Raw genomic sequence first — 25,537 nt, forward strand, 5'->3', positions numbered from 1 at the left:
CTCCTGCAGTGGAGAAGACATCAAGCCTGAAATGCATGAAGGTGGTTGTTGGTGGTTAGTGTTTAACGTCCCGTCGACAACGAGGTCATTAGAGACGGAGCGCAAGCTCGGGTTAGCGAAGGATTGGAAAGGAAATCGGCCGTGCCCTTTCAAAGGAACCATCCCGGCATTTGCCTGAGACGATTTAGGGAAATCACGAAATGCATGAAGGGATACGGGTCTTCCGCACTAACGTTCAGTAGTCCACAGCTGTCGTACTGCCTTTGATTACTACCACAGATCCATTGGAAGCCCAATCGATTATCCCCCTTCCCCTGGATGACCACGTATTTGGGCACGATCGTTACCCCAGTGTAAGAAGATACCTGGATTCCTTCCAATAAGCGATACGTTTCCATTGATCACTAGTCCATTCTCGACGACCCCATCCACACCGGAACGGTAATTGTAGGTGGGTGAACTTGGAAGGAAGTGCAGATCATCTGGAGTCAAGCCCCATAATCATAGATCTGCGCTGACAGTGTGCTCCGATTTTCTGCACCAGCAATGCCCTCGGTAGTCAGATGTGCCAGAAGCCGCCGCATGTCCTACTTTACACAGCGCTAAAGCTTCTATCTTCCAAGTGATGAGGCGTGGACGTCCAGCGCGTTGTCTTCTTCCACTCGTGGCTTAACCGTCCGCCAACCGTTTTCCACAGCTGGTCACTACAGTAACACCCCAGTAGCCGACAAGCTCCACCGTTTCCGAGCTCCTCGCCCATAACAGTCTGCCATTTGTCAGAGTCGCTTAGAGAATATCTCAATTTGCGGCGCGTATTGTATTCCATGCATTTTCTATCGGACAGTATGTGTGCTGCATATCAGAGGACATAACAAGTGAAGGGATAGGCCAGGGTAGAAGAAATGTGTATCTTGTAGAGAGCAGTTGCAGAACTTTCTCTCATATATGTGGGTAAATGTAGTGTCAGTACCACACAGTATCAGAAATGCGGGGCAGCCAGGATGTCCACTCAGTCTATGAGCCAACGACCACAGATTTTACGTAATGTGATAATAACAGTAGAACGTAGACTTGTAAAATTACGAAATCAGAAATGCAAATGACAGTGAATAAATTATAATTGCTCTAACAAACACGCAGTGTAATCATTTATTTCATTGCACAAACATTAGTAACGTGCAAGAAGAGGAGATGTGTCATTCTGATTATGAGCAGCTACTCCAAATAAGGGTATCTGAATCACATAAATAAGATTCACTTCTCCCTGCATGATCATGAACGTGTAACGACTCTGTCAATTTTTCTGGATAACCTATGTTACAAAAAAGTCAATTTTTGCATTGTAGTTAAATATGTACCCTTGACATAAATATCGTTTGTATCCTGTGGTCACTGATTTGATGCTGGAGTTCCATTACACATGTTAATATGTTAATGCTGTCAGCCAGAAGACTCATAAGCGAGCAGTTCCATTGGAGTGTCATATATACAGCTGTGTCATATATATATATGACACTGCTATGAATCACGGCTATGTTGCTTGTGTAAAATACAATCCGTTTAGATTCGGATATCAACGTTACTGATCAATCATCCACAGTGTACATTCGAACCAAAATTGGAACTACTGGCAAGGAGATGAGAAAAGAGTGGAGGGTTTAGCTTAACATGAATCCGTCTAAAAAGTAAAATCAATTTATCTGAATCTTACTGCAGTATTGCAGAACGTCAGGAGATTGAAGTTTCGTCAATCTGTAGCTAAATGAGGCGTCATGGCCACCCACGTATTATGGCACCTTTATGATTTTATAATCAGCGAATGTCCATACTGTTCGCATTTATCCTCAACAAAAAAGTTGCTAACTCGCTGTGTTAAGAGTTGTGATTTAGTTATTAAATTCGTTGGTATTACATAAATCGATGTCAAGTGCATTACTTCTCCTTGACAGTCCAATGTATTGTTCCACCAATCATTGTGAATGGCAGTATGTCTTTCATTTTTATTTTAACTACGAAAGTTAGAAACTAAGTTCATTACGACAATTTGCGGTGCGTGTTACTGTAGAATATATCAGAAGCATTCACTACACGTACCAGTACTAACACGCATGTTCGCCGCTAGTCTATGTTACTCTATTTCCGCTGGTGGTTACTGATACGAGTGATACTGTTATGACTTAAGACGTTTCGAGTAGCGAGAGCAGAATAAAAGGCCTTCTAGAGCGAAAGCGTTTAAATGGGTTTCATTTCTATAACGCCCTACGCTCTAGAAAAGATTTATTAGGTTTTTACGGAACTCAGTGATTTGTTCTAGATCGAATACAGGTCGGTTCTCTCATTTTTACAATGTTAAATTTGTAAGGTGCGTTCTTTTCCACTCTTTTTGATTGGCTAGATAGTACCTTTTGTTAAACCATTTTCTGCGTGCAAATTACGACGTTCTGAGGGCTTACGAGACAGGGTACCTTAGCAATTGGATTTCTAATATTCCGTTGCGGAATTTCAAGTTTAGAAAAGAGTAAAAAAAAAATTGCGATTTAACTTAGATGCACCGTAAACGTTACAAGAAGAAGAGCACTTTTAGTTCGAAAATTCAAAAGGCCCATGGATTCATCTTGTCAGAAGTGTTTAGCCTGGTCCAGTAGTGGTAGTTTATTACGGGAAGTGTCTGTGTGAGAACCGTTATACGCTCACCATCGTCGTTCCTGCCCGAACGATACAGGGATCCTTTGGAAGATTTATTCATTTCCTAACTTTAAAAAAGAAACTAAGCTATTCGTAGCAACAACATTTTTACAATGAGAGCCTTACGAATTAGAGAACAAAGTTGCAAGTAAGGCAAAGCTGTTATCAACCCAAAGATTTTTCTTAACGCCCCTGTGCTTTTGTAGGCAATATCGTAATGGAAACGGTATCTCCATGCTTCCCGCCGACCTTTCAACTGACTTACCTAGTGAGTTATAGGAGTTCAACGTCCATTCAGAACCACGGAGAATTTGGATATTTTACATAATAGGAAGTAATCATATTGTTCTTCTTTAGTGTATCCGCCTCATGGTACATTTCAATTGGCGACTCACATCGTGTCCTATTCTGAGCATTTTCCTTCAAGTGTTTGAATGTTCGTCCATTTCTAATTACGTCCCCGATTTCAGTTCTCTTACTACATTGTCATCTCATTTCTTCCACTCAGTTGCGCAATATTCCTATGCAGTACATGTCTCAGCCAAGATTTTTTTCCTTTTTCTTGTCACTTCCAATAACTTTCCTTGTAAGTCCACTTCATCTTAAACATTGTTCTCCATAGCAATATTCTAAAAACTTCTTGATTTCTTTTTTCTTTCTTTTTAACTGCCCGTGATTCACTTATGCAGAATACTACACTCCATACATAACATTCAGACACTTATCTCCATAGCTCCAGTGGAACTCTTCTAGCTGTTAGTAAATATTTCACTTTTTCAAATGGTGTCTTCCCATAGATTTGTTTCTCCTTGTTTCTTCTGCCCAGCTTCCATTCCACGTCATTAAATTTTGCAGGCACAGAAAGAATTTTATTTCTTCTCTCTTGTTTCCATCTAAGAATACGAGTGTGTTAACTAGCGCTTTGCGGCTGGTCCCGGCGGAGGTTCGAGTCCTCCATCGAGCATGGGTGTGTGTGTTTGTCCTAAGGATAATTTAGGTTAAGAAGTGTGTAAGCTTAGGGACTGAAGACCTTAGCAGTTAAGCCCCATAAGATTTGACACACATTTCAACATCTTTGAACTGGCGCTTCCTTCTTGTTCATTCTCATCACTTTTGTATTTCATGCATTTATCTTCATTCCATACTCCTCAACATCTGCTTTACCTCCTCTTTTTTAGTCCGTCAGCTCTAATTCACTATCCGTGTATTTTATGATCTTTTTCCTTTCTCCCACAACTACAACGCCTGTTGCTTCACCATCCGTATATTTTATGGTCTTTATTCTTTGTCCCCCAATTACAACGCCTTTTGCGCTCTGTAAGGTCCTACCTTACAGTTCTTCTCCACATACGTTGGACAGTTTTGGTGAAAATGAGCATTCTTGTATTACATTATTTCTAATTCTCATCTCTTCTGTCTCCTCATTCCCTTCTAATAGTGTCATTTTCTGCCTTTTATGCATCTCCTTTAGTAAACTTCTATGTTTCCAGTCTATACCAAAATCTTCTAAGACTAAGACTGTCAGCACTATACTCCAGTCGACTCCATCGAATACCCTCTGCCGGTCGATGAAACAAGTATATGCCTCCTTGTTCATTTCTATCACATCCTTCCGCCAACCATTCTCAGACAACCTATAACATTTCCTTTATCCGTTCTGAAGCCGAGTCTTCTGCTCCACTATTTTCCTCAATATTCTTTTAAATTATCCTCAGTAAGACTCTTGTCACAGCCTTTGTAACATGACTAATAAAGCGAACTGTCCTATTGTCTTTGCGTTCTTTTGCGTTTTACTTTTTAGATGATGGTGTTAAAGTGGTGTTAAGTAGAGCTCTGCGCCTATTCCTGTATCACAAATGCTGTTTATTATATCAATCAATCTAGCTATTGACTTTCAGCCAAAAATTTCAATGTCTTCGATGGTATTTTGTAACAGCCCAGTGCTTTCTTTTCTCGGAGCTCCTGACTTGCTTTCTCCAATTCCAGTTTCAGTAGTTAAGGACCTCGATCGCCTTCATACTGTTCCCCTTCATCTTCCAAAACCAGTCTGGCGGTATCCGCCTGTGCACTGTATAACTCTTCCACATGATCCACCTAACCTTTATTTTCTTATTCTGTACATACTCTCTTCCCCCCTGTTTATTTAACATTCCTCGTACGATCATTTTCTCTTTTTCTTAATTTTTCCATATTCTGTTCATTTCCTCCAGTTTTCCTTTCTTTTCTAATTATTCTAATCCTCACATTGTTTCCTCATCTAATGTGTTCTGCTTAGTTACTATACTTTCCACATTTTTCATCTTCCTATACTGTCTTCTGCCTTCCTCCGAATTGCAGTTTTTCTGTTTCCTCCTTTCATTCATTTTGCCCAACTTACTTCCTATTGTTCCCTTTTCTTTCCTGCTATCCAGTGTTTCTTATTCCTTGTTCTTTCCACTTTACAAAATTCTATCCCTAATCCTTCCGACGTTGCATATCTAATGGCATTCTTCAAAATTATTTTTGACACCTTGACTGCAGTTTTTCTTAAAATTTTCAATCTTCAGATTTCCCGACATCCGCCCGCATCTCGTGGTCGTGCGGTAGCGTTCTCGCTTCCCACGCCCGGGTTCCCGGGTTCGATTCCCGGTGGGGTCAGGGATTTTCTCTGCCTCGTGATGGCTGGGTGTTGTGTGCTGTCCTTAGGTTAGTTAGGTTTAAGTAGTTCTAAGTTCTAGGGGACTTATGACCACAGCAGTTGAGTCCCATAGTGCTCAGAGCCATTTGAACCATTTGAGCCATTTCCCGACATCCCTTACTATGCTTTAATCTCGTCCTAACATTTGTTACGAGTAAATTAAGGTCTATATCGGCGTCTACTCCTGGAAAGGTTTGTCCGATCTTAATACTGGTTATGCTTATCTGGTTGATTATGGCAAAGTCTGTTGGCTACCTAGAAATTTCATCTAGAGTTTTCCTCGTATATAATCTTTGTTGATGTTGTTAAATCAAGTATTAGCATTCCAGAGATCAAATTGATCACAGATGAGTATCAGTTCTTCTCCCTCTTCGTTCGTCTTTCCAAGCCCATAGTCCCCAGATACGTTGTTTCTCCTTCCCTGTCCCACTGTACTATTTCAGTCTCCCATCGTTATAGTTATTACTTGCCCTTTCCCATTTTCTTCGTAGTCTTCCTCAATCTGCTCATATATTTTTTCCACTTCCTCTTATACATGAACATATAATCACATTATAAACAGAATAGACGACGTCCGCCTGCAGATGCAATCCGCACGTAGTAAACTGGCAGTTATCGATCACAAGATGGGTCCAGTCGTAAGGAATTGGTATTATTGTACTATCATATGACGGATTTCGTGTTGCAGGCTTGGTACACATTAATCTGTTCCACAATGTGTCCAGGGTTGAGATAAGGCCACTGTTCTCCCATGATATGACGAGTCTAGTTTTAGACGCACTGGTCCATCGTATGCTGGCTACCACTTAGAGAACACGCGTCACTAATCCATCATGTGATGGTTCTCATGATGTTACGCTACCACTGCTCTCGCTGTAAGGGGTTCGATAGTTTTGGCTTATCAGATAGTGGATCTTGTGGTCAAGTGCATTCTATTGATGATCCATGAAATAATTGATTCGTGCTTGAATGGTTAATATTGACTGCAGGTTCTTTTCTTGATAGTAGTAATGGACAAATTCTGCAGTGTACTATGACACAAATACTTGTTGGTTTCGCAGACAGACAATAATACCTTGATGATAAAATGTGAGTGGCTGGGCCACATCATACAGCCAGTTCCACAAGATAGTGTAGCCGTTATCTGTATGAAATAAGACACTATTATAAATATATGTTTACATGAAAATACTTGTTATTACTAATTGCACAATTTACCTAATAGTTACTCCAGTCCCCGTCATTATCGATTATAGCTTGGCATGTTTGTGGCATGTTTTTCACGAGATTTTCTGCATGTTCTCTCGGTAACCATCTTGATATCATCCTGATTTTATATGATAGCTGTTTCAAAGTATATATTAGCTTTCCTGTAAGCTTCGTCTTAAAATGCGACGAAACATTTTCGATCTAATTTGCATCCGGAGACATTGTAGCCCAATCCATCGTGGACACGCCATTGTCTCGTTTCCACGCTGTACAGAAATGGCTGCGATGTTTTGGATCATTATCTTCTTTGAGCACCACGTTTGCCTCGTTCGAACCAAATAGCTTCTTAAAGGGCCTCAGAAGGCATTTTTGATCAATATGTCACATTTTTTTAGCGTTGAGGCTGGCTGTAAATAAGTGCAAATAGCCAAAGCTGCAACCAACAAAATAAAACATTCAACTCTCACACTGTTTATCTACGCTGTGCAAAAGCGCATTGAGTATCGATTCGAGACCACTACTAGAGACTTCGCTGCGGACCTTACATTTGAAATTATGGCGTACACTTTCTCGTGGAACTGACTGTATTCCCCTTCAAACTTTTTCAGTGATAGCCGTTTCGACCCCTCTGCTGCCATCCTTTCCGGGAATCCACTGCTACCACTGGACAACTGAACGCTGTCGAAAGGTAGCGCCGTGTTCACTTCTCGGACAAGTGCAGTTACTAGACAGAAAAAGTTCAGGCTGCTGTTGATAGGCACTTGTAACTGGGTAAACAGTGAAAGCAATTACCACCCAACTACGACATTATTGCACTTGGTCTACAGTGGCCAATAACGAAAACGCTCGGTGATGTTAAGGAAAAAAAGTACAGTGGTGATTAAGGAAAACGCTTCGCACTGTCAATGCTTTCAGGTCAGTTGTGCATATACTAACAGGTGGCACATCAACAATAATCTGGATTTCCCCTCGCTCCCAGATGCAATAATATTGGTCGACTAATACTGGCCGGCTTGGGTGTCCGAGCGGTTCTAGGCGCTACAGTCTGGAACCGTGCGACCGCTACGGTCGCAGGTTCGAATCCTGCCTCGGGCATGGATGTGTGTGATGTCCTTAGGTTGGTTAGGTTTAAGTAGTTCTAACGTCTAGGGGATTGATGACCTCAGATGTTAAGTCCCATTGTGCTCAGAGCCATTTGAACCATTTTTAACTAATACTGAAAGACAGTGGAAATTCAAAACATTTTTGTTCTTGTGCAGTCTCGATTGATTCCTAGTAGCTGCATTTGTTCCTCACTTGCTGCGGTTCGGTGTTTGCTTCCGTAATAGCCGACAAAACACGAAGATCAGCCAGTAGCCGTCATCCTTCAAGAAATTTTAGACATTGTTCGATATTCATACTGCTCCATGGACTTTACTTTTATAAACGTTACTTTCCCTTGTTAGCACACGACTGTTCTTAAAATCTATAACCTGGTCACGTTCTTCTTGCTTCTCCGCTATCGTTGATCTTACATTTCGTCTTTTATTCAGTAACTCCACTTTTCCGAAAAAACGGGGGCAAAGTAGTCTTTTACAAGCGAAAGCGACACTGCCTTTCGACAGTGTTTAGCCGTCCAGTGACAGCAGTGAAGTCCTGAAGAAAGTCCCCGTGGAGCGATCGAAACTTGGATCACTGCAGAAGTTTGAAGAGGAGTACGACGCAGCCTAACGAGTCAATAGATTTTATCATTAATGACAGCGGCCACGAGGGCCTCCAGTCTCCTGCTACAGTACCTTGGCTGCAGAGGGCTGCCACAGCCCTGAGTACGGCGTCCCTCGGCCGGCCCAGCAGGCAGAGGCAGATTGAGGAGGCGGCCAGCGCCGCCCCCACGGCCGCCCACGCCTCCGCCTGGAACACTGCACCCAGCCTCGTCACCGACGCTTGAAGGCTGTCGCCTTCCGGGTCTGGCCACCGCACGAAGACGGACTCTCTACCAACCCATGAAGACAAGGGCGTCAGGGACAACCACGCTAAGCGCGCCGTTTCATAACATTGTCATTTTGTAGGTAGACACGCTGGTATCTGAAGTTTAAAAATCAGGCATGAATGGTGGTGCTACAGTTGGTGCACCCACTTCAGGTCCTAACTACTCCATTGTTGTGGGTGAAACTGGAGACAGACTTCAGTGTTGATGGTGATAATTGTACTGTATCTTCGCATCCATAGCACACAATTGGAGTTAATGACGGCAATACACTCCAAGACAAACAGAGGCGTACAACAAAGGAATTATCCCAATAGGAGAAAAATCCACAGATGTGATGTACATGTACAGACACAAAAATTATTATTATTTCAGAACGAGTGGATAATTTCACATATTGAGCGTCAATAACATGATGGTCCATCTCTGACCCTTATGCAAGCAGTTATTCTGCTTGACACTGATTGGCCGAGTTGGTGGATGTCGTTCTGAGCGCTATGGTGCCAAATTGTGCCTAATTGGCCCGTCAGATAGACAAAATCCCGAGATGCTGCCTTATAACGCACCAAACGTCCTCAACTCTGGAGAGACCGATGACCCTGACGGCCAGAGATATTATTCCTTACATTAATTTTGTGATTTTATCTTCCCCATTCGGCTGCATATTTCATTATATGTTGATTCATTGCAGTAGATATTCTCGCCGTGTGTAGCAGGGCATTATTTTGCTGATGTGTAAGCCCATAGAGCTCAGTTCGAAGCGGGACTCATCACCGTAGACAATCCTACTGCAGGCAGACTCCAGGCCTAAGAGGTATCTAGAGACATACCAACCTTACTCTCGCCCGCCATATGGCCCGACAACTTGCACTGATGGTCTGGTATGCTATTTCTTTCCATAGTACGATCCTTTTTGTTCTCATCCGCAGCACCCTTACACCACAGCGTCACGTCAACCATTTTCTACGCCTCGCTTTGTTGCTCTTTACGGCAAGTAATCCTGAGCAGCAAGATAATGCCGGCCCGCACACCTACCTTGGTCAGCAAAGTCGCCGGATCACACCTCAATTGAGAACGTTTGGAGCATTATGGGCAGAAACGTCCAACCGACTCGGCATATTGACAAACTAACGCGCCAGTTGGACAGAATTTGGCACAACATCCCTTAGGATGACATCCAACAGCTCTATCAATTAATTCCAAGGAGAATAACGTCTTGCATAAGGGCCAGAGGTGGACCAACGTGTTGACTAAAGAGTTACTGACTTACTCAACTTCTGAAACTCTCTCTCTTGAATAAATTACGCAATCTTTCTGAAATTGTAGTCATTTGTTTCTCTGAACACGTAAATCAATCTACCGATTTCTCTCCCATTTGGATATTTCCTTCGTGGTATCCTGTTTCTCTTTTTTTTTCTCTTTTTTTCTTTTTGGTGTATTTTCCACGAAGGCATTAAGCAACAGGTGGAGAATGTGGTTAGAGTATATAATATGTATTACATAGTCTCACTTGCACAATAATATTTCAAGCACCCATTATCAATTATCGAACAGAGATCACATCGTCAGTGTGCAAATGAGACATGCAACAGATAATCAGATCAAAATAGCTTCACACTCTCTGTTGACGCCCTTTTTGTAATTTGATAACGGTAACATTTCATTACTGAAAGAGAGAGAAACTTTAAAATTTATGGAAGCTGCAAAGTCCCACATAACTGTTATACATAGTTGCATCTATATAGCTCTGTGACAAAATCATTGTTAACGAGATGCCGCTCCAGTTGTTGATAAGCAAATGAAGCAGCTTTTCATTAACTGGATACACAGTTGCGGGTGAACATCACTTTCTAACAGAATTATTGTGCGAGAGTTATCGCCGTCAAGTCCACTACATCTCTTAAAGCATATATGGAGACAGCCCAACTTGTAAGAGGATTCGGTCTCTCGTGACCACGTGGCTTTAGGATAAGCAGCACACCAAAGCCCAGTCAGACGGTGGTATAGGTGAATACTATAGCCCACTCGCTGTTCGGATTGTTCATTTACGATGAACTACGTGCGCTTCTAGACATCATTGGGACTAATTTTGTTAATCAGTGATGGTGATGAGCTATACAGCGGATATTGTTACTGACAACATCAGTTGGTGGCAATGTTCAGTGAACTGTGTATACAGCGTATTCAGAAATCCCCGGTACCAACTTCTATTACTCGTAGAGTGGGGTGAATAGATAATATTTTGGACTGAAACCCATGTCCGTGTTCGGAAAAGTACCGTTCCCGTGCTAACAACCTTTTGAAAACATACTGCTAACGTGACCACTTCACAAGTTACCCAGTACATCACTTGCTTTACAGTTCCACTTATTATGTCCATTATAATTATCCGGGCTGTTATGCCGTGATCGGTTGATGAATTCTGTGTCAATTCCCAACGTTTCGTCTCCGACTGCGGGAGACATCTTCTAGGGGGTCCGTAGCTCGATGGAAGGTCCAACACACCCACTGGCTCGCTACTGACTGCCGCTAAATTCCGTGTCCGCGCGCTCCCGCGCCGCGGCGTGACGTCACGTGTTTTGAAAGCGTCAGTGCAACTGGCTGCTGTCCGTGGCCGTCGATTGCCGTTGCCATCACCCAGTAGTGGACGGGTGGTACACATCTTCTTTAACACCGGCATCCATATACCGTTTAATTTCACGCCCTCCTCCTTTCGATTGAAATTATTAGGCTGTTTAGCGATTTCGATTGCCTCCCTGTAGAGCCTTTCGTAATATCCGTTTGTGGCAGCTAGTACTTGCGTCTCCTCGAAACGAATATCGTGGTTCCCTGGCTGGAAAGCATGCTCCGCAACAGCTGATCGGTCCGTTTCTCCTCTTCTACAATTGCCCTTGTGCTCTTCCAAACGTACAGTTCTTTTAGTGGTACCAACATAAACATCTCCACAGCTGTATGGGATCCTATACACTCCAGCTTTTTCCAATGGTTTGCGAGCGTCCTTGGCACCACTAAAAGAACTGTTTCTAAACGTTTGTAAGAGCACAAGGGCAATTGTAGAAGAGGAGAAACGGAACGAACAGCTGTTGCGGAGCATGCTTTCCAGCCAGGGAACCACAATATTCGTTTCGAGGAGACGCAAGTACTAGCTGCCACAGACGGATATTACGAAAGGCTCTACCGGGAGGCAATCGAAATCGCTAAACAGCCTAATAATTTCAATCGAAAGGAGGAGGGCGTGAAATTAAACGGTATATGGATGCCGGTGTTAAAGAAGATGTGTACCACCCGTCCACTACTGGGTGATGGCAACGGCAATCGACGGCCACGGACAGTGGCCAACTGCACTGACGTTTTCAAAACACGTGACGTCACGCCGCGGCGCGGGAGCGCGCGGACACGGAATTTAGCGGCAGTCAGTAGCGAGCCAGTGGGTGTGTTGGACCTTCCATCGAGCTACGGACCTCCTAGAAGATGTCTCCCGCAGTCGGAGACGAAACGTTGGGAATTGACACAGAATTCATCAACCGACCACGGCATAACAGCCCGGATAATTATAATGGACATGATGTTTGCGGCCGTGAAAGTAATCATTTTAGTATCAGTTCCACTAATTAATAGCCAAAAAAGTTGACGGGTTCTCTTCAACGCGATGTAGAACGGCCTCTTCCAGTTCGAGTGTGTGGCGTCTACTTGGAGCACCACAATCACGCGTGCTGACGATGAAGGTTTCTTTTCTCGAAACTGTTCCTTAATCGTGACATAAAGGGTACGCGATGTAGTCTGACGTTGTGGAGGAAGATCTTGAAAGAGACGACATGCAGCTCTACCATTACCGTGAGCTTCGCCATTCAGAAGGATCATGTCGGTGTACTCTGCAAACGTATACTCAACCATGTTGCTCCAAGATTCAAAGTCACATGAATGACGCTCGAACCACATAAGAGAGGTAGGACTGACGTCAAACGACATCAACCGACCGACGTAACCACCGCCAACCAAAACCATCCTATTGCATACCTAGCTAGTAAATAAGTAATCAAACGTTTGTAGTACGGAAACAGTGCGGACATGGGTTCATATTCAAAATACTTACTTTCCTCTAAAAATCCTATAAGTTTGCAACGGGAATTTCCGAACACCCTGTATATGTGCAGAAAATACATTTTGCTTTTTGTGCTTTTTCTTAGTATATTTGTTCAATAACTGGCTGTTTTCGTGGTCGTAAAAATGACTTCCGGAAGTAGTATCACATCGCATATGAAAGCATGAGTAATAACAATGCATTGAGAGCCCTTGGAAATGTTACAGAACCTGCTGAAATTACAAAAGTGGCATACATGGAGTTTAATGTTCTCGACAGTGAGGCTCATCCGTGTGTGAGTGCTCTTACTCAATTTATGTTCTTGCGACAGAACAAAAAAATCAGCTATGATTATTATTAATCTGACTGGATCTATAACTCAAATTGTCTCTAACCTGTAACAACCAGAGGTGAAGAATGAATAGCAGCAGAATTGTTAACAGCTGCTGGAAAAAAAATTTTTAAATTTACTTTTACAAAGAAGAGCCTTGTTTACAACGACACCACAAACGGTTATTTTCATTCGTTGATAAAACTGGTCCCTCTGACAGCCCACAATACGTATTCTGAAATAATTTGTGACTGATCGTGAAAACTCTGTTGATCGCTTGGTGGAAGTACGGCAGTCCATTACAGCATACGGCCTACTGTTTCATAAAGATATTCAAACTGATTTCTCTTTTTATATTGTCTTTTAGCTGTATTAGGTGATATATAGAGGTTATTTAGCAATTCTGTGTCGATGAGGCCACCTTTGTAGCTCAGTCTGCCCTCGGCAGTGCTACGGTGCGGTATTCCGCAGTGCAGCGCAGCTAGCCAAAGTTTGTGTTTACCATGGCCATAACTGCAAGCTGTCGTTGCTAACAATATATGAAAGTGAAATGCTCAAATGTGTATGAATTCCTAAGGGACCAAACTGCTGAGGTCATCGGTCCCTAGACTAATACATTACTTAACGTAACTTATTGTAAGGACAACACACACACCCATGTCTGAGGGAGGACTCTAACCTCCGGCGGGAAGGGCTGCGCAAACCGAGACATGCCGCCTCTGACCACGCGGCCACTCCGCACAGCCATCATAGTGAATAACTATCGTAAATGACATTGCAATTCACCTTATGCCCAATTTCGCCCGCCCCCAGGCGCTCGATGCCGAGCGATTTCTCTGCGATACCGCCGACTGAAATCATAGGGATCCATCTTTCCGTATTTAGTAGCACTTTCAGTCTGAAAATGCTCGACGACACGGCATGTAAAAAAAAATTATACGAGAGGACTCCCGTGGACAACACTTCTGTCATCTCTGATGGCAACCTAGGACCATCACTGTAGACCATGCTGGTCTCTGTGTCAGAATGGTCAGAGACTACGAACTACTTCCTGCCAAAGTATGGTCATCGAACACCTAACTAAAAGGAGGGCACAGTTCAGGACATTTTCTGTCCTGAACTGTGTTCGGCATGTTTACATCGAACTGCAGAGCCATGTACCCTCCCACCTCCGGATCAAAGGTTGCAGGGTCATAATTTTGTTTGATGGTCAACCAAGTACATACTCTGGTTGCAGGAAAGAGGATCATCTATGGTCAGAAAGCATTCAACGACGTGTTGCACAACTTCCACTTACGGACTAGCCACCCCTGACCACAACGACTGTCCTGCCAGTGACGCGTGTGGGGACTCTCGCGTGATGACAACTTCCAGTCCACCACATGTCTACCTTGAGCAGCAGCATGCGCCTCCGCACCATCTTTCGGACGTTGTTGCGGTCACTAACCACAAACAGGTCGCCTTACAGCCATCTGCTCTGGCCCACAATAAAAGGAGTCGCTCCAACCCAAAGCCGCTCACTGCATTCATTGTGCGTACAGCGGCTTTCGAGCCGGGACGTCGCAAATCGTTGCCATTGTCAGATACACAGGAACATGGTCGTCAACAACGATCATGATGCCGGCACAAGCGTCACCATTGGTTACTCATAGGCTCGGCAAGGTTATACCCCACAACGACCCTGACCCTGCCAACTAGATGACGCTCAAATGGTTCTACCACTATGGGACTTAACGTCTGAGGTCATCAGTCCGCTTGAACTTAGAACTACTTGAACTTAACTAGCCTAAGGACATCACACACATCCATACACGAGGCAGGATTCTAGCCTGCGACCATAGCGGTCGCGCGGTTCCAGACTGAAGCGCCTAGAACCGCTCAACTACACGGGCCAGCAGATGTCACTCACACCACCATATCAGCTGACAGCAACAGTGACTAACTGCATCATTGTGCGACGGTTTCAATTGGCGCTATCGACTACTATGGATGTTTCCAATTGGACGTGTGGGTTGAGACTACAATCACCCTGCAGTCGTCACATGATCCTTCCCTCTTCAGAGTAGACCACGTGGAAACAATACATTCCCACTCCCCCCCCCCCAATTTGGGGTGTGGGTACGACGACGTCGAGGAAGAAACTCACCCAGAGTTGCCGCCACTGTCCTGCACCGATACCCAACACAGCTTTCATCCACACTGTGATTGGTGGTGATGTCTGTCGACACTACCCTCGATCATCTCTGATGATGGTAGATCCGCTCCCAGTGCCACCATACCACACATATAAGTTCGCAACACTCAGTACCAACACTGTCAGCAACACAGCGAAGCTGCAGCTCCTTGACAACATGGTCAGAGCCCCTGGTGTTTCTTGGTATTACTGAGACTCTTTGTGGATTACAACTGTTTTACTCAGTCTGCGGTCTCACAGGGATTGTTGTGGTGCTATACATCCAGGAAGGCATCCTCTGGTCACAGATTTTGTTGTTCTCCCATCTAGACAGGGTATGACCCACAAATGTTTTGATACCTAAGTCTTCAATTTACATACCCCATCAGGCTCGACAAACCGACAACAACAACCTACGTTCTACACAGAAGAAATTGTGCTCTTATTTTGGGGGGGGGGGATACGACCATTGAATAAAAATGGTTCAAATGGCTCTGAGCACTACAGGACTTAACATCTGAGGTCATCAGTCCCCTAGAATGTAGAACTACTTAAACCTAACTAACCTAAGGACATCACACACATCCATGCCCGAAGCAGGATTCGAACCTGCGACCGTAGCAGTCGCGCGGTTCCGGACTGATGCGCCTAGAACCACTCGGCCACCGTGGCCGGCGACCGTTGTATAGTATTAGGCGATTTCTATTGTGTGCTCCATGCAAAAGACAAAACTCATGGCTAGTCACTCTGTCTGGCCTTATGTACACTCCTGGAAATGGAAAAAAGAACACATTGACACCGGTGTGTCAGACCCACCATACTTGCTCCGGACACTGCGAGAGGGCTGTACAAGCAATGATCACACGCACGGCACAGCGGACACACCAGGAACCGCGGTGTTGGCCGTCGAATGGCGCTAGCTGCGCAGCATTTGTGCACCGCCGCCGTCAGTGTCAGCCAGTTTGCCGTGGCATATGGAGCTCCATCGCAGTCTTTAACACTGGTAGCATGCCGCGACAGCGTGGATGTGAACCGTATGTGCAGTTGACGGACTTTGAGCGAGGGCGTATAGTGGGCATGCGGGAGGCCGGGTGGACGTACCGCCGAATTGCTCAACACGTGGGGCGTGAGGTCTCCACAGTACATCGATGTTGTCGCCAGTGGTCGGCGGAAGGTGCACGTGCCCGTCGACCTGGGACCGGACCGCAGCGACGCACGGATGCAAGCCAAGACCGTAGGATCCTACGCAGTGCCGTAGGGGACCGCACCGCCACTTCCCAGCAAATTAGGGACACTGTTGCTCCTGGGGTATCGGCGAGGACCATTCGCAACCGTCTCCATGAAGCTGGGCTACGGTCCCGCACACCGTTAGGCCGTCTTCCGCTCACGCCCCAACATCGTGCAGCCCGCCTCCAGTGGTGTCGCGACAGGCGTGAATGGAGGGACGAATGGAGACGTGTCGTCTTCAGCGATGAGAGTCGCTTCTGCCTTGGTGCCAATGATGGTCGTATGCGTGTTTGGCGCCGTGCAGGTGAGCGCCACAATCAGGACTGCATACGACCGAGGCACACAGGGCCAACACCCGGCATCATGATGTGGGGAGCGATCTCCTACACTGGCCGTACACCACTGGTGATCGTCGAGGGGACAATGAATAGTGCACGGTACATCCAAACCGTCATCGAACCCATCGTTCTACCATTCCTAGACCGGCAAGGGAACTTGCTGTTCCAACAGGACAATGCACGTCCGCATGTATCCCGTGCCACCCAACGTGCTCTAGAAGGTGTAAGTCAACTACCCTGGCCAGCAAGATCTCCGGATCTGTCCCCCATTGAGCATGTTTGGGACTGGATGAAGCGTCGTCTCACGCGGTCTGCACGTCCAGCACGAACGCTGACCCAACTGAGGCGCCAGGTGGAAACGGCATGGCAAGCCGTTCCACAGGACTACATCCAGCATCTCTACGATCGTCTCCATGGGAGAATAGCAGCCTGCATTGCTGCGAAAGGTGGATATACACTGTACTAGTGCCGACATTGTGCATGCTCTGTTGCCTGTGTCTATGTGTGTGTGGTTGTGTCAGTGTGATCATGTGATGTATCTGACCCCAGGAATGTGTCAATAAAGTTTTCCCTTCCTGGGACAATGAATTCACGGTGTTCTTATTTCAATTTCCAGGAGTGTATGTTGGCGAATAGTTTTCATGCAATTTGCGCATAGGAGATCATATATGCTGATGCCCCTGCTTACGCCAATTACACAAGACATATAGCAAGTGAGCAAGTTCACTCGATCAGATTTATGTTTCTGCAACCCATCAACGCTTAGCGGGGGGGGGGGGGGGGCACCATAATAGAAATGTAGCTTCCGGCCTTTTCCAACCATTGTGCGTCCATTTGCACTCCTACTGCCACAACCATATTGGAGCGATCGAGGTCTTTGGAATCTCAGTATCTCTCTCCATCGCGACACGGTTTGTCAACAATGCGTTAGCGTTATATGGATGTCCTGTGTGCAACACCTTCCTCAGTACCCCAAGACGTGGCTGTGATAGATGACTTGCGGGAAGCTGGCGATTAAGTGGGAGTCTCACAGTGTGACAGAAATGCAATGGCGTAGTACCTTGATGCTACACACTGCTATTACATCGTCTAATGCGAATCTCATGCCTTTCCATCGGTGTCCGAAGTCCATCGCGAACGCCAACGGATCAAAGTCAAATCTCTGTCCCTTAAATGTAACAAACTATGAGGGATGGCGGTGCGCTCACGCTGCCAAGACCAACGAGGAGCCTACATCCATGCTTTATATTACATCCGGCTTCCTTCGTTGATCACGTTCCGTCTTCTGTACCCTCACCACTCGGGATGGCAACCATGTCACCACCCAAGCAGCTATCGTCTCAGCCTTCACTGACCATTACCAACTATTTTACCATGACAAACCGGCGGCGACGCCCGTTTTCTACGATGTTGTCCAACTCTTCGCTCACATCCTTAACAACACAGAGGCGGTATCCTTGGCGACAGCAATCACAGCGAGCGAGGAGGGGACACGATCGTCAAAGGCGCGAAGAACAAATCCCCAGGCAACAACAGCTTTCCAATGGAATTTTTTCGGTCTTCTACGATGAACCGAGCTGTCCCAGAAGTTGTTCAATCCCTCCTCCCCTCTACCACTAGACTTTGTCAACGGCCTTCTCATACCTTTGACAAACCAACAGAGTGAATGTACATCACCTACTTTCACCCCCTCACATTAGTCAACACGGATTATGAATTCTCGGCACCCCCTTTGGCAGCGTGCATGGATGTGGTGTTTCCTGCAGTACTTTCTCGAGAACAAACATCACGAAGCTGTGGGTCCACCCTCCAGATGGCCACACGTGAATGTCTGGACATTACTCCGCCGCCTGCATCCTGCCCCCTCTGTGTGATACTGGTGCCAATAGATTTCAATAGTGCCTTCGACTAAGTCCAAGACCATTTTCGCCTCTTGGAGGTATAAGGCATGGTGTTTCCCTCACCATTCATAGACGCCGTTGGCTGCTTAATTCTCAATGGCGTGTCTGTGGGCCAGGTGAATGGATGATTGGCTGGACTGATCGCAGTCCATCGTTTGGTCTGGTCCACTCTTTTGTACATGATTGCCTTAGAGGCTCTCTTCAGATCTCCTGCCTGATCTTACGGGACTTACAATGCATGGCCAGACGTTCCACAGTCGGGCCTAACAGATGATGCAGACGTTCCACAGTCGGGCCTAACAGATGATGTCCTGTTTCTCACATGCCCATTCGCAGTAATTATGAAGCAAGGTCCACCATTACAGAAAATCGTCAGGTAGTCAACTCAAAGTTACCAAATCGGTGATCACGAACACTCGATGCAGACTCTAACAAGAGAGGCCATTACCATTGCCCACTGTAACAATGCTCCATTTTCTGGGTTTCGACTTTACCGGCTCCACCTATTGAAAACGTACCGACAGTTGCCTCAGTCCCTCCGTTACCACGTTATCCCTTACCCACTGTGCAGCCTGAACCCACTACAGAGAGTGACATAGATCAACAAATACCTGATGTCTACATTGGTCCATGCTGCGCAAGTACTCCCGCTACCACCGATCCTGGGATGTTAACTTCAACATGCCACCATCTTCAAAATCTGATATCAGTCCGTCACCTTCCTCTTACAAAAGATGACCTTGGTCTTTTCCAAGTTAAGGGGAGAGCCATCGCATTATACATCAGAACCACTGAAACATATATATACACAAAGCTGAGATGTTGGCGGGAGCCTTCACCATCCCTTATGCAAAGCATCTTGAAAACCCTCATGCTGCACTCAGCTGCCACAGTGCTGAACGTGACACACATTGTTCTGGCGCTGTCTCACATTTCCACCTATTTTCTCAAACTTAGTTACATACACAATGCTCTTCCAACGATGTGCCCGCTGTCAGCGAATTATTTTTATAAACTGTTGTTTATGCACACCCCCTGCAACACATTGAAGGCACAGTGCCCGGACATCCAATGGTAAATGTTATGGATGACTGTCCATATGCCAACATTTCTGTCTGTCGTAATGTCATTTCAGCACCACATTGTCAACGGCGAGTTTCCTAACAAGCAATGACAACACAATATCGGTCTTGTAGCGTTGCCACTTTCCACAAGTTGCTTATGCGAGGACACCAACGAGCACCTCCTTACATGCACTATGAAACGTGAGGTCTCTTTCCAAATACAATGTATATTGGCCTCCATACCCTGCAATAAACAATTCATCTGTCTCCTGCTCTTACCACACACTTCTCAGTTTCCCACGGCTTAACACCACACTATCACGTGGTTCGGAGGTTAGGTAGTTCTCTGTATTTTCTGTAATCCCCCACTCCACACTTGATTTTTGGCGCCTGTTCTAAAAGCACAAAGTATGCTCGAACGTTCGCCCACATATCGTTGGACATTTGCCAGCTATTTGCACAGTGTGATCAACAACCCCACTTGCAATTGGAAAGTACCCAACCTCTTATATTCTTAAGATGTGTACGATCGTTTCTGAAATAGTGCAGTATACCTGATTAGATTAGATTAGATTAGATTAGATTAATACTAGTTCCATGGATCATGAATACGATATTTCGTAATGATGTGGAACGAGTCAAATTTTCCAATACATGACATAATTAAGTTAATTTAACAACATACTTAAGTTAATATAACAACTTTTTCATTTTTTGTGTTTTTTATTTTTATTTATTTTTATTTTTTTAAATATATTTTTTTTAATTTATATCTAAAAATTCCTCTATGGAGTAGAAGGAGTTGTCATTCAGAAATTCTTTTAATTTCTTCTTAAATACTTGTTGGTTATCTGTCAGACTTTTGATACTATTTGGTAAGTGACCAAATACTTTAGTGCCAGTATAATTCACCCCTTTCTGTGCCAAAGTTAGATTTAATCTTGAATAGTGAAGATCATCCTTTCTCCTAGTATTGTAGTTATGCACACTGCTATTATTTTGAATTGGGTTTGGTTGTTAATAACAAATTTCATAAGAGAGTATATATACTGAGAAGCTACTGTGAATATCCCTAGATCCTTAAATAAATGTCTGCAGGATGATCTTGGGTGGACTCCAGCTATTATTCTGATTACACGCTTTTGTGCAATAAATACTTTATTCCTCAATGATGAATTACCCCAAAATATGATACCATATGAAAGCAACGAGTGAAAATAGGCGTAGTAAGCTAATTTACTAAGATGTTTATCACCAAAATTTGCAATGACCCTTATTGCATAAGTAGCTGAACTCAGACATTTCAGCAGATCATCAATGTGTTTCTTCCAGTTTAATCTCTCATCAATGGACACACCTAAAAATTTTGAATATTCTACCTTAGCTATATGCTTCTGATTAAGGTCTATATTTATTAATGGCGTCATACCATTCACTGTACGGAACTGTATGTACTGTGTCTTATCAAAATTCAGTGAGAGTCCGTTTACAAGGAACCACTTAGTAATTTTCTGAAAGACAGTATTGACAATTTCATCAGTTAATTCTTGTTTGTCATGTGTGATTACTATACTTGTATCATCAGCAAAGAGAACTAACTTTGCCTCTTCGTGAATATAGAATGGCAAGTCATTAATATATATTAAGAACAACAAAGGACCCAAGACTGACCCTTGTGGAACCCCATTCTTGATAGTTCCCCAGTTTGAGGAATGTGCTGATCTTTGCATATTATGAGAACTACTTATTTCAACTTTCTGCACTCTTCCAGTTAGGCACGAATTAAACCATTTGTGCACTGTTCCACTCATGCCACAATACTTGAGCTTCTCTACCAGAATTTCATGATTTACACAATCAAAAGCCTTTGAGAGATCACAAAAAATCCCAATGGGTGGTGTTCGATTATTCAGATCATTCAAAATTTGATTAGTGAAAGTATATATGGCATTTTCTGTTGAAAAACCTTTCTGGAAACCAAACTGACATTTTGTTAGTACTTTATTGTTACAGATATGTGAAGCTACTCTTGAATACATCACTTTCTCAAAAAGTTTGGATAAAGCTGTTAGAAGGGAGATTGGACGATAATTGTTGACATCAGATCTATCCCCCTTTTTATGCAAAGGTATAACAATAGCATATTTCAGTCTATCAGGGAAAATGCCCTGTTCCAGAGAGCTATTACACAGGTGGCTGGGAATCTTACTTATCTGTTGAGAACAAGCTTTTAGTATTTTTCTGGAAATGCCATCAATTCCATGTGAGTTTTTGCTTTTAAGCAAGTTTATTATTTTCCTAATTTCAGAGGGAGAAGTGGGTGAGATTTCAATTGTATCAAATTGCATAGGTATGGCCTCTTCCATTAACAGCCTAGCATCTTCTAATGAACACCTGGATCCTACTATATCCACAACATTTAGAAAATGATTATTAAAAATATTTTCAACTTCTGACTTTTTGTTCGTAAAGTTTTCATTCAATTTGATGGTAATACTGTCTTCCTGTGCTCTTGGTTGTCCTGTTTCTCTTTTAATAATATTCCAAATTGTTTTAATTTTATTATCAGAGTTGCTGATTTCAGACATGATACACATACGTCTGGATTTTTTAATAACTTTTCTTAATATAACACAGTAGTTTTTATAATGTTTGATAGTTTCTGGGTCACTACTCTTTCTTGCTGTCAGATACATTTCCCTTTTCCGGTTACAAGATATTTTTATACCCTTAGTAAGCCATGGTTTGTTACAAGGTTTCTTACAAGTATATTGATGAATGTGTAGAACTGGAACTACATGGTCAGCTGTTTAATTTTTTTTACTTTTTTTTCTTATTTTATGTGTCCACCGGCCCACGAGGTTATGTGCCTCGCCCTGTGCACCGCATCCCCCTGCCTCTCCACTTAAGAATGTCCTGATATGGTGACCCACTTTCGTCTATATATATATATATATATATATATATATATATATATATATATATATGCGATGACCCACTTTCGTCTATATATATATATATATATATATATACGAGACGAAAGTGGGTCAGCATATCAGCCCGTAACTGTGATCACACTAGCTGTTGTCCAGCACACATACATTTTGCGGAAACAAAACGACTGTAATTGCGCAGTCGGCAGTGTTTATGCCCACTGCACAAGACTCCGACATGGTTCCGCGCTGCAAACAGCCAAGTTTAGTAACGACAGGCTGGTGACCAACAGGCCTTTCGTTCGCTCTGGCATCTCCATCACTCGTCGCAGATCACCGTGAGGCGTTACATATGAAGACGGAGGTCGCCGCTAATAACCATGCTCTCAACGAAGCTAACTGTATTCATCTGTGCATCACTATTAGTCAGAGGACCTGGAGAAATGCGGGGAAAGATTACACGCCTCCAATACTCTCCTCAACTACAAAACCCTTACCCACCCCATCATCAGCTATGCAAATGTTCCATGAACATCCGCCCCACCAAAATTGTGTAAGTACCTCCAAATCCTCGAATGTTGTGCACCCCATCTCGCTTACTGCATCTGTTTATCTTCCCCCACGTGGATCGTTTACCACCTAATCATTTTCCCACCCTGCCTCCCCCACATCCAACACCTCAGCATCTCCTATACGGTCCGCAAACTAAAGTTCAATAACGCCACTGTCTTCTCTCTGATCGCCATATTTCTGTGCTTCTGCGCCTATACTTACACTACACATGCCATCCCAAAGAAACTTCAACCACATCCCTCTCCCAGACAATGTGATCCACCCCAATCCACCCCAATATTTATCCTTCCTACCAACTTTAAGTCTTCCCATTTATCCCACTTCTTATCAGGGTATATCTCTCCTTTTCCCTCTACATGTATCCCCATCCTTGTTACCAATACCCTACCCTCACACCAAACTCTTCCTCACTAGGTGTCTTTCCCACGTTCTGTATTCCTAACATTTTCTGTATTTCCAACACCTACCTTCACCTCCATAGTTTTTCTCCCTAAGCGACTCATGTTGTTTCTACCCACATCCACAACCCCATGGAACATATTCTCTCCTCCTGAAATACTTCTCACTAAGGCTGGTCCTTTAGTTCTTAAATGAAAGTGCAGTGCTTCAATGTTTTATTTCTTAGAAGAATTTCATCATTGTACAATGTGATTCAAAACCCTATATGCTTTCGTTTTTTAGCGATCTGTCTTTGATTTTTAATTTAAAACATAAAAACAGCAATAATTTGTTTTCTCTTTCTCGTTATATTTCTTTTAACAAGCTTGGCTTAAGAGCGGAATATTGTACCGCAGACAGCCCACGCGTCTCATATGAGGCAGAGATTTAAAATAACAATAAAGAAAAATAAGAAATGGGGCAGAAAACATGCCAAGCATTGAAGTCTACTATCGGAACCCAATCTAGATAGCGAGTCCATACCTGCACCACAATCATCATTATACAAGAAGCTATCATGACAGTTAGATAAACAACTGTCATGTCATCAGAAGAAGATAAGTACTTTCTATTACAGCTTTCGCCAGCATGACTACAAGTAACACAGTTAACAAAAGTGTGTCATTTTTACCCATGCAGTATAAAATGTCTACCTCAAGTCCACCTCCTAGAGCTGCAAGACAAAAACTAGTGCACTCTGTTTACATTCCTATAAATAGGTTACATTCTTACAAAAGGTTACATTCAAATGACATTTTCTGAAATTCATAAATGTAAGAAATATTAATTAGCTTCTCATTTTGGGCCTTATTTAAATGCACAGCGCTTTCTTTATATTTGCACCCAGTTGTTGGTATTATCATTCAATAAACTCTAAATAAATTTAAGAAAAATCTTGCAAAATGTCCCAACAACAGTTAGAATGAGATCACAGATGTCCAAATTTCTAACACTTTATCTCATTTTGAATTCCTCTTTTACCCAGAGTGTTTCTTTCTGATTAAGCAGCCGGTGTGTTATATAACTCAAGTTTATGTGACTACTGCCATAAAATAGGCCATGCAACACGTCTTCAAAAGTGCAAGCGGATTCAGTTTCCATTCAGAATTTCCCTGGCTCTTAGGCTCGACGAAAACTGTTTCTTGCTATAGAAATTTTAGGGTACGAAATCTGCTTTCACTCAGTATTCAGTCAGTGGTAACACCAGAGGTATCTGTGCCATGCGGCGCCACATTGTGCACGTTTGTAAGATCCCGCCTGCCACCTTCCCTGCCTCACGCTCCCTAGCGGTTGTTTTCGCGACCTCGCGCATGCAGCGTCTTGGCGTGGGAGAAGGGGAAGACAAAGGTGAGGGGGGTGGGAGGAGGGGAGTGAGGTCTATCCTGATGGAACATGCTTCATACGGAACTAACTGGTAGTCTTGGCCACCTCACGCTGCTTCAGTCAACTCTTCGTCGTTGTATCGCCAAACAGTAGTGATGTATTTAGGTGTTCATGTGACAGGCTGGATATCATGACGATATGGGCAATGCAGGGACCTGGGTACCGTGTAGCATTTTTCTTACTACCTACAGACAACTAAGGGTTCGTTTCAGGATGTCAAATCAAACACCTTTCAGCAGTTTGATTTGCAAACATATTTTATTTGACTACCAGTTTCGGCGATTTACTACGCCATCTTCAGGCCCCTGGCCGACATGTAGGAAGATTTCACCTCATTCCTGGTCAAAATAGGGGCCAGCATTCAAATACTGGTGTGTGTAGATTTCTGCTTGCTATACCGACCACTTCAACTGAGCAGAAATCCACAGATACAAACATTTTCGCATTCGTAGGAGAAACATGTTGATTGAAACGTCGTGAGGAGATTCCACCGCAACGAAAAACGTCTTTGTTTTAATGATGTCCACACCAAATACTGCGTCATCTCAGCGACACTCT

At 43.8% G+C, this 25,537-nt stretch overlaps 1 protein-coding gene across 1 annotated transcript in view; it reads right to left on the bottom strand.

Annotated features, from left to right (window-relative positions):
• The window catches only part of LOC126095452 (probable glutamate receptor), a 182,720-nt gene that overhangs the window by 84,027 nt on the left and 73,156 nt on the right, over positions 1 to 25,537 (bottom strand). The window contains exon 5 of the mRNA XM_049910245.1: positions 8,347 to 8,543. Within this exon, the coding sequence (XP_049766202.1) occupies positions 8,347 to 8,543 (197 nt within the window). The remainder of the gene's footprint in view (positions 1 to 8,346; positions 8,544 to 25,537) is intronic.

The sequence above is a fragment of the Schistocerca cancellata genome, chromosome 8 (genome assembly GCF_023864275.1).
Source record: "Schistocerca cancellata isolate TAMUIC-IGC-003103 chromosome 8, iqSchCanc2.1, whole genome shotgun sequence".
Lineage (NCBI taxonomy): Eukaryota > Metazoa > Arthropoda > Insecta > Orthoptera > Acrididae > Schistocerca > Schistocerca cancellata.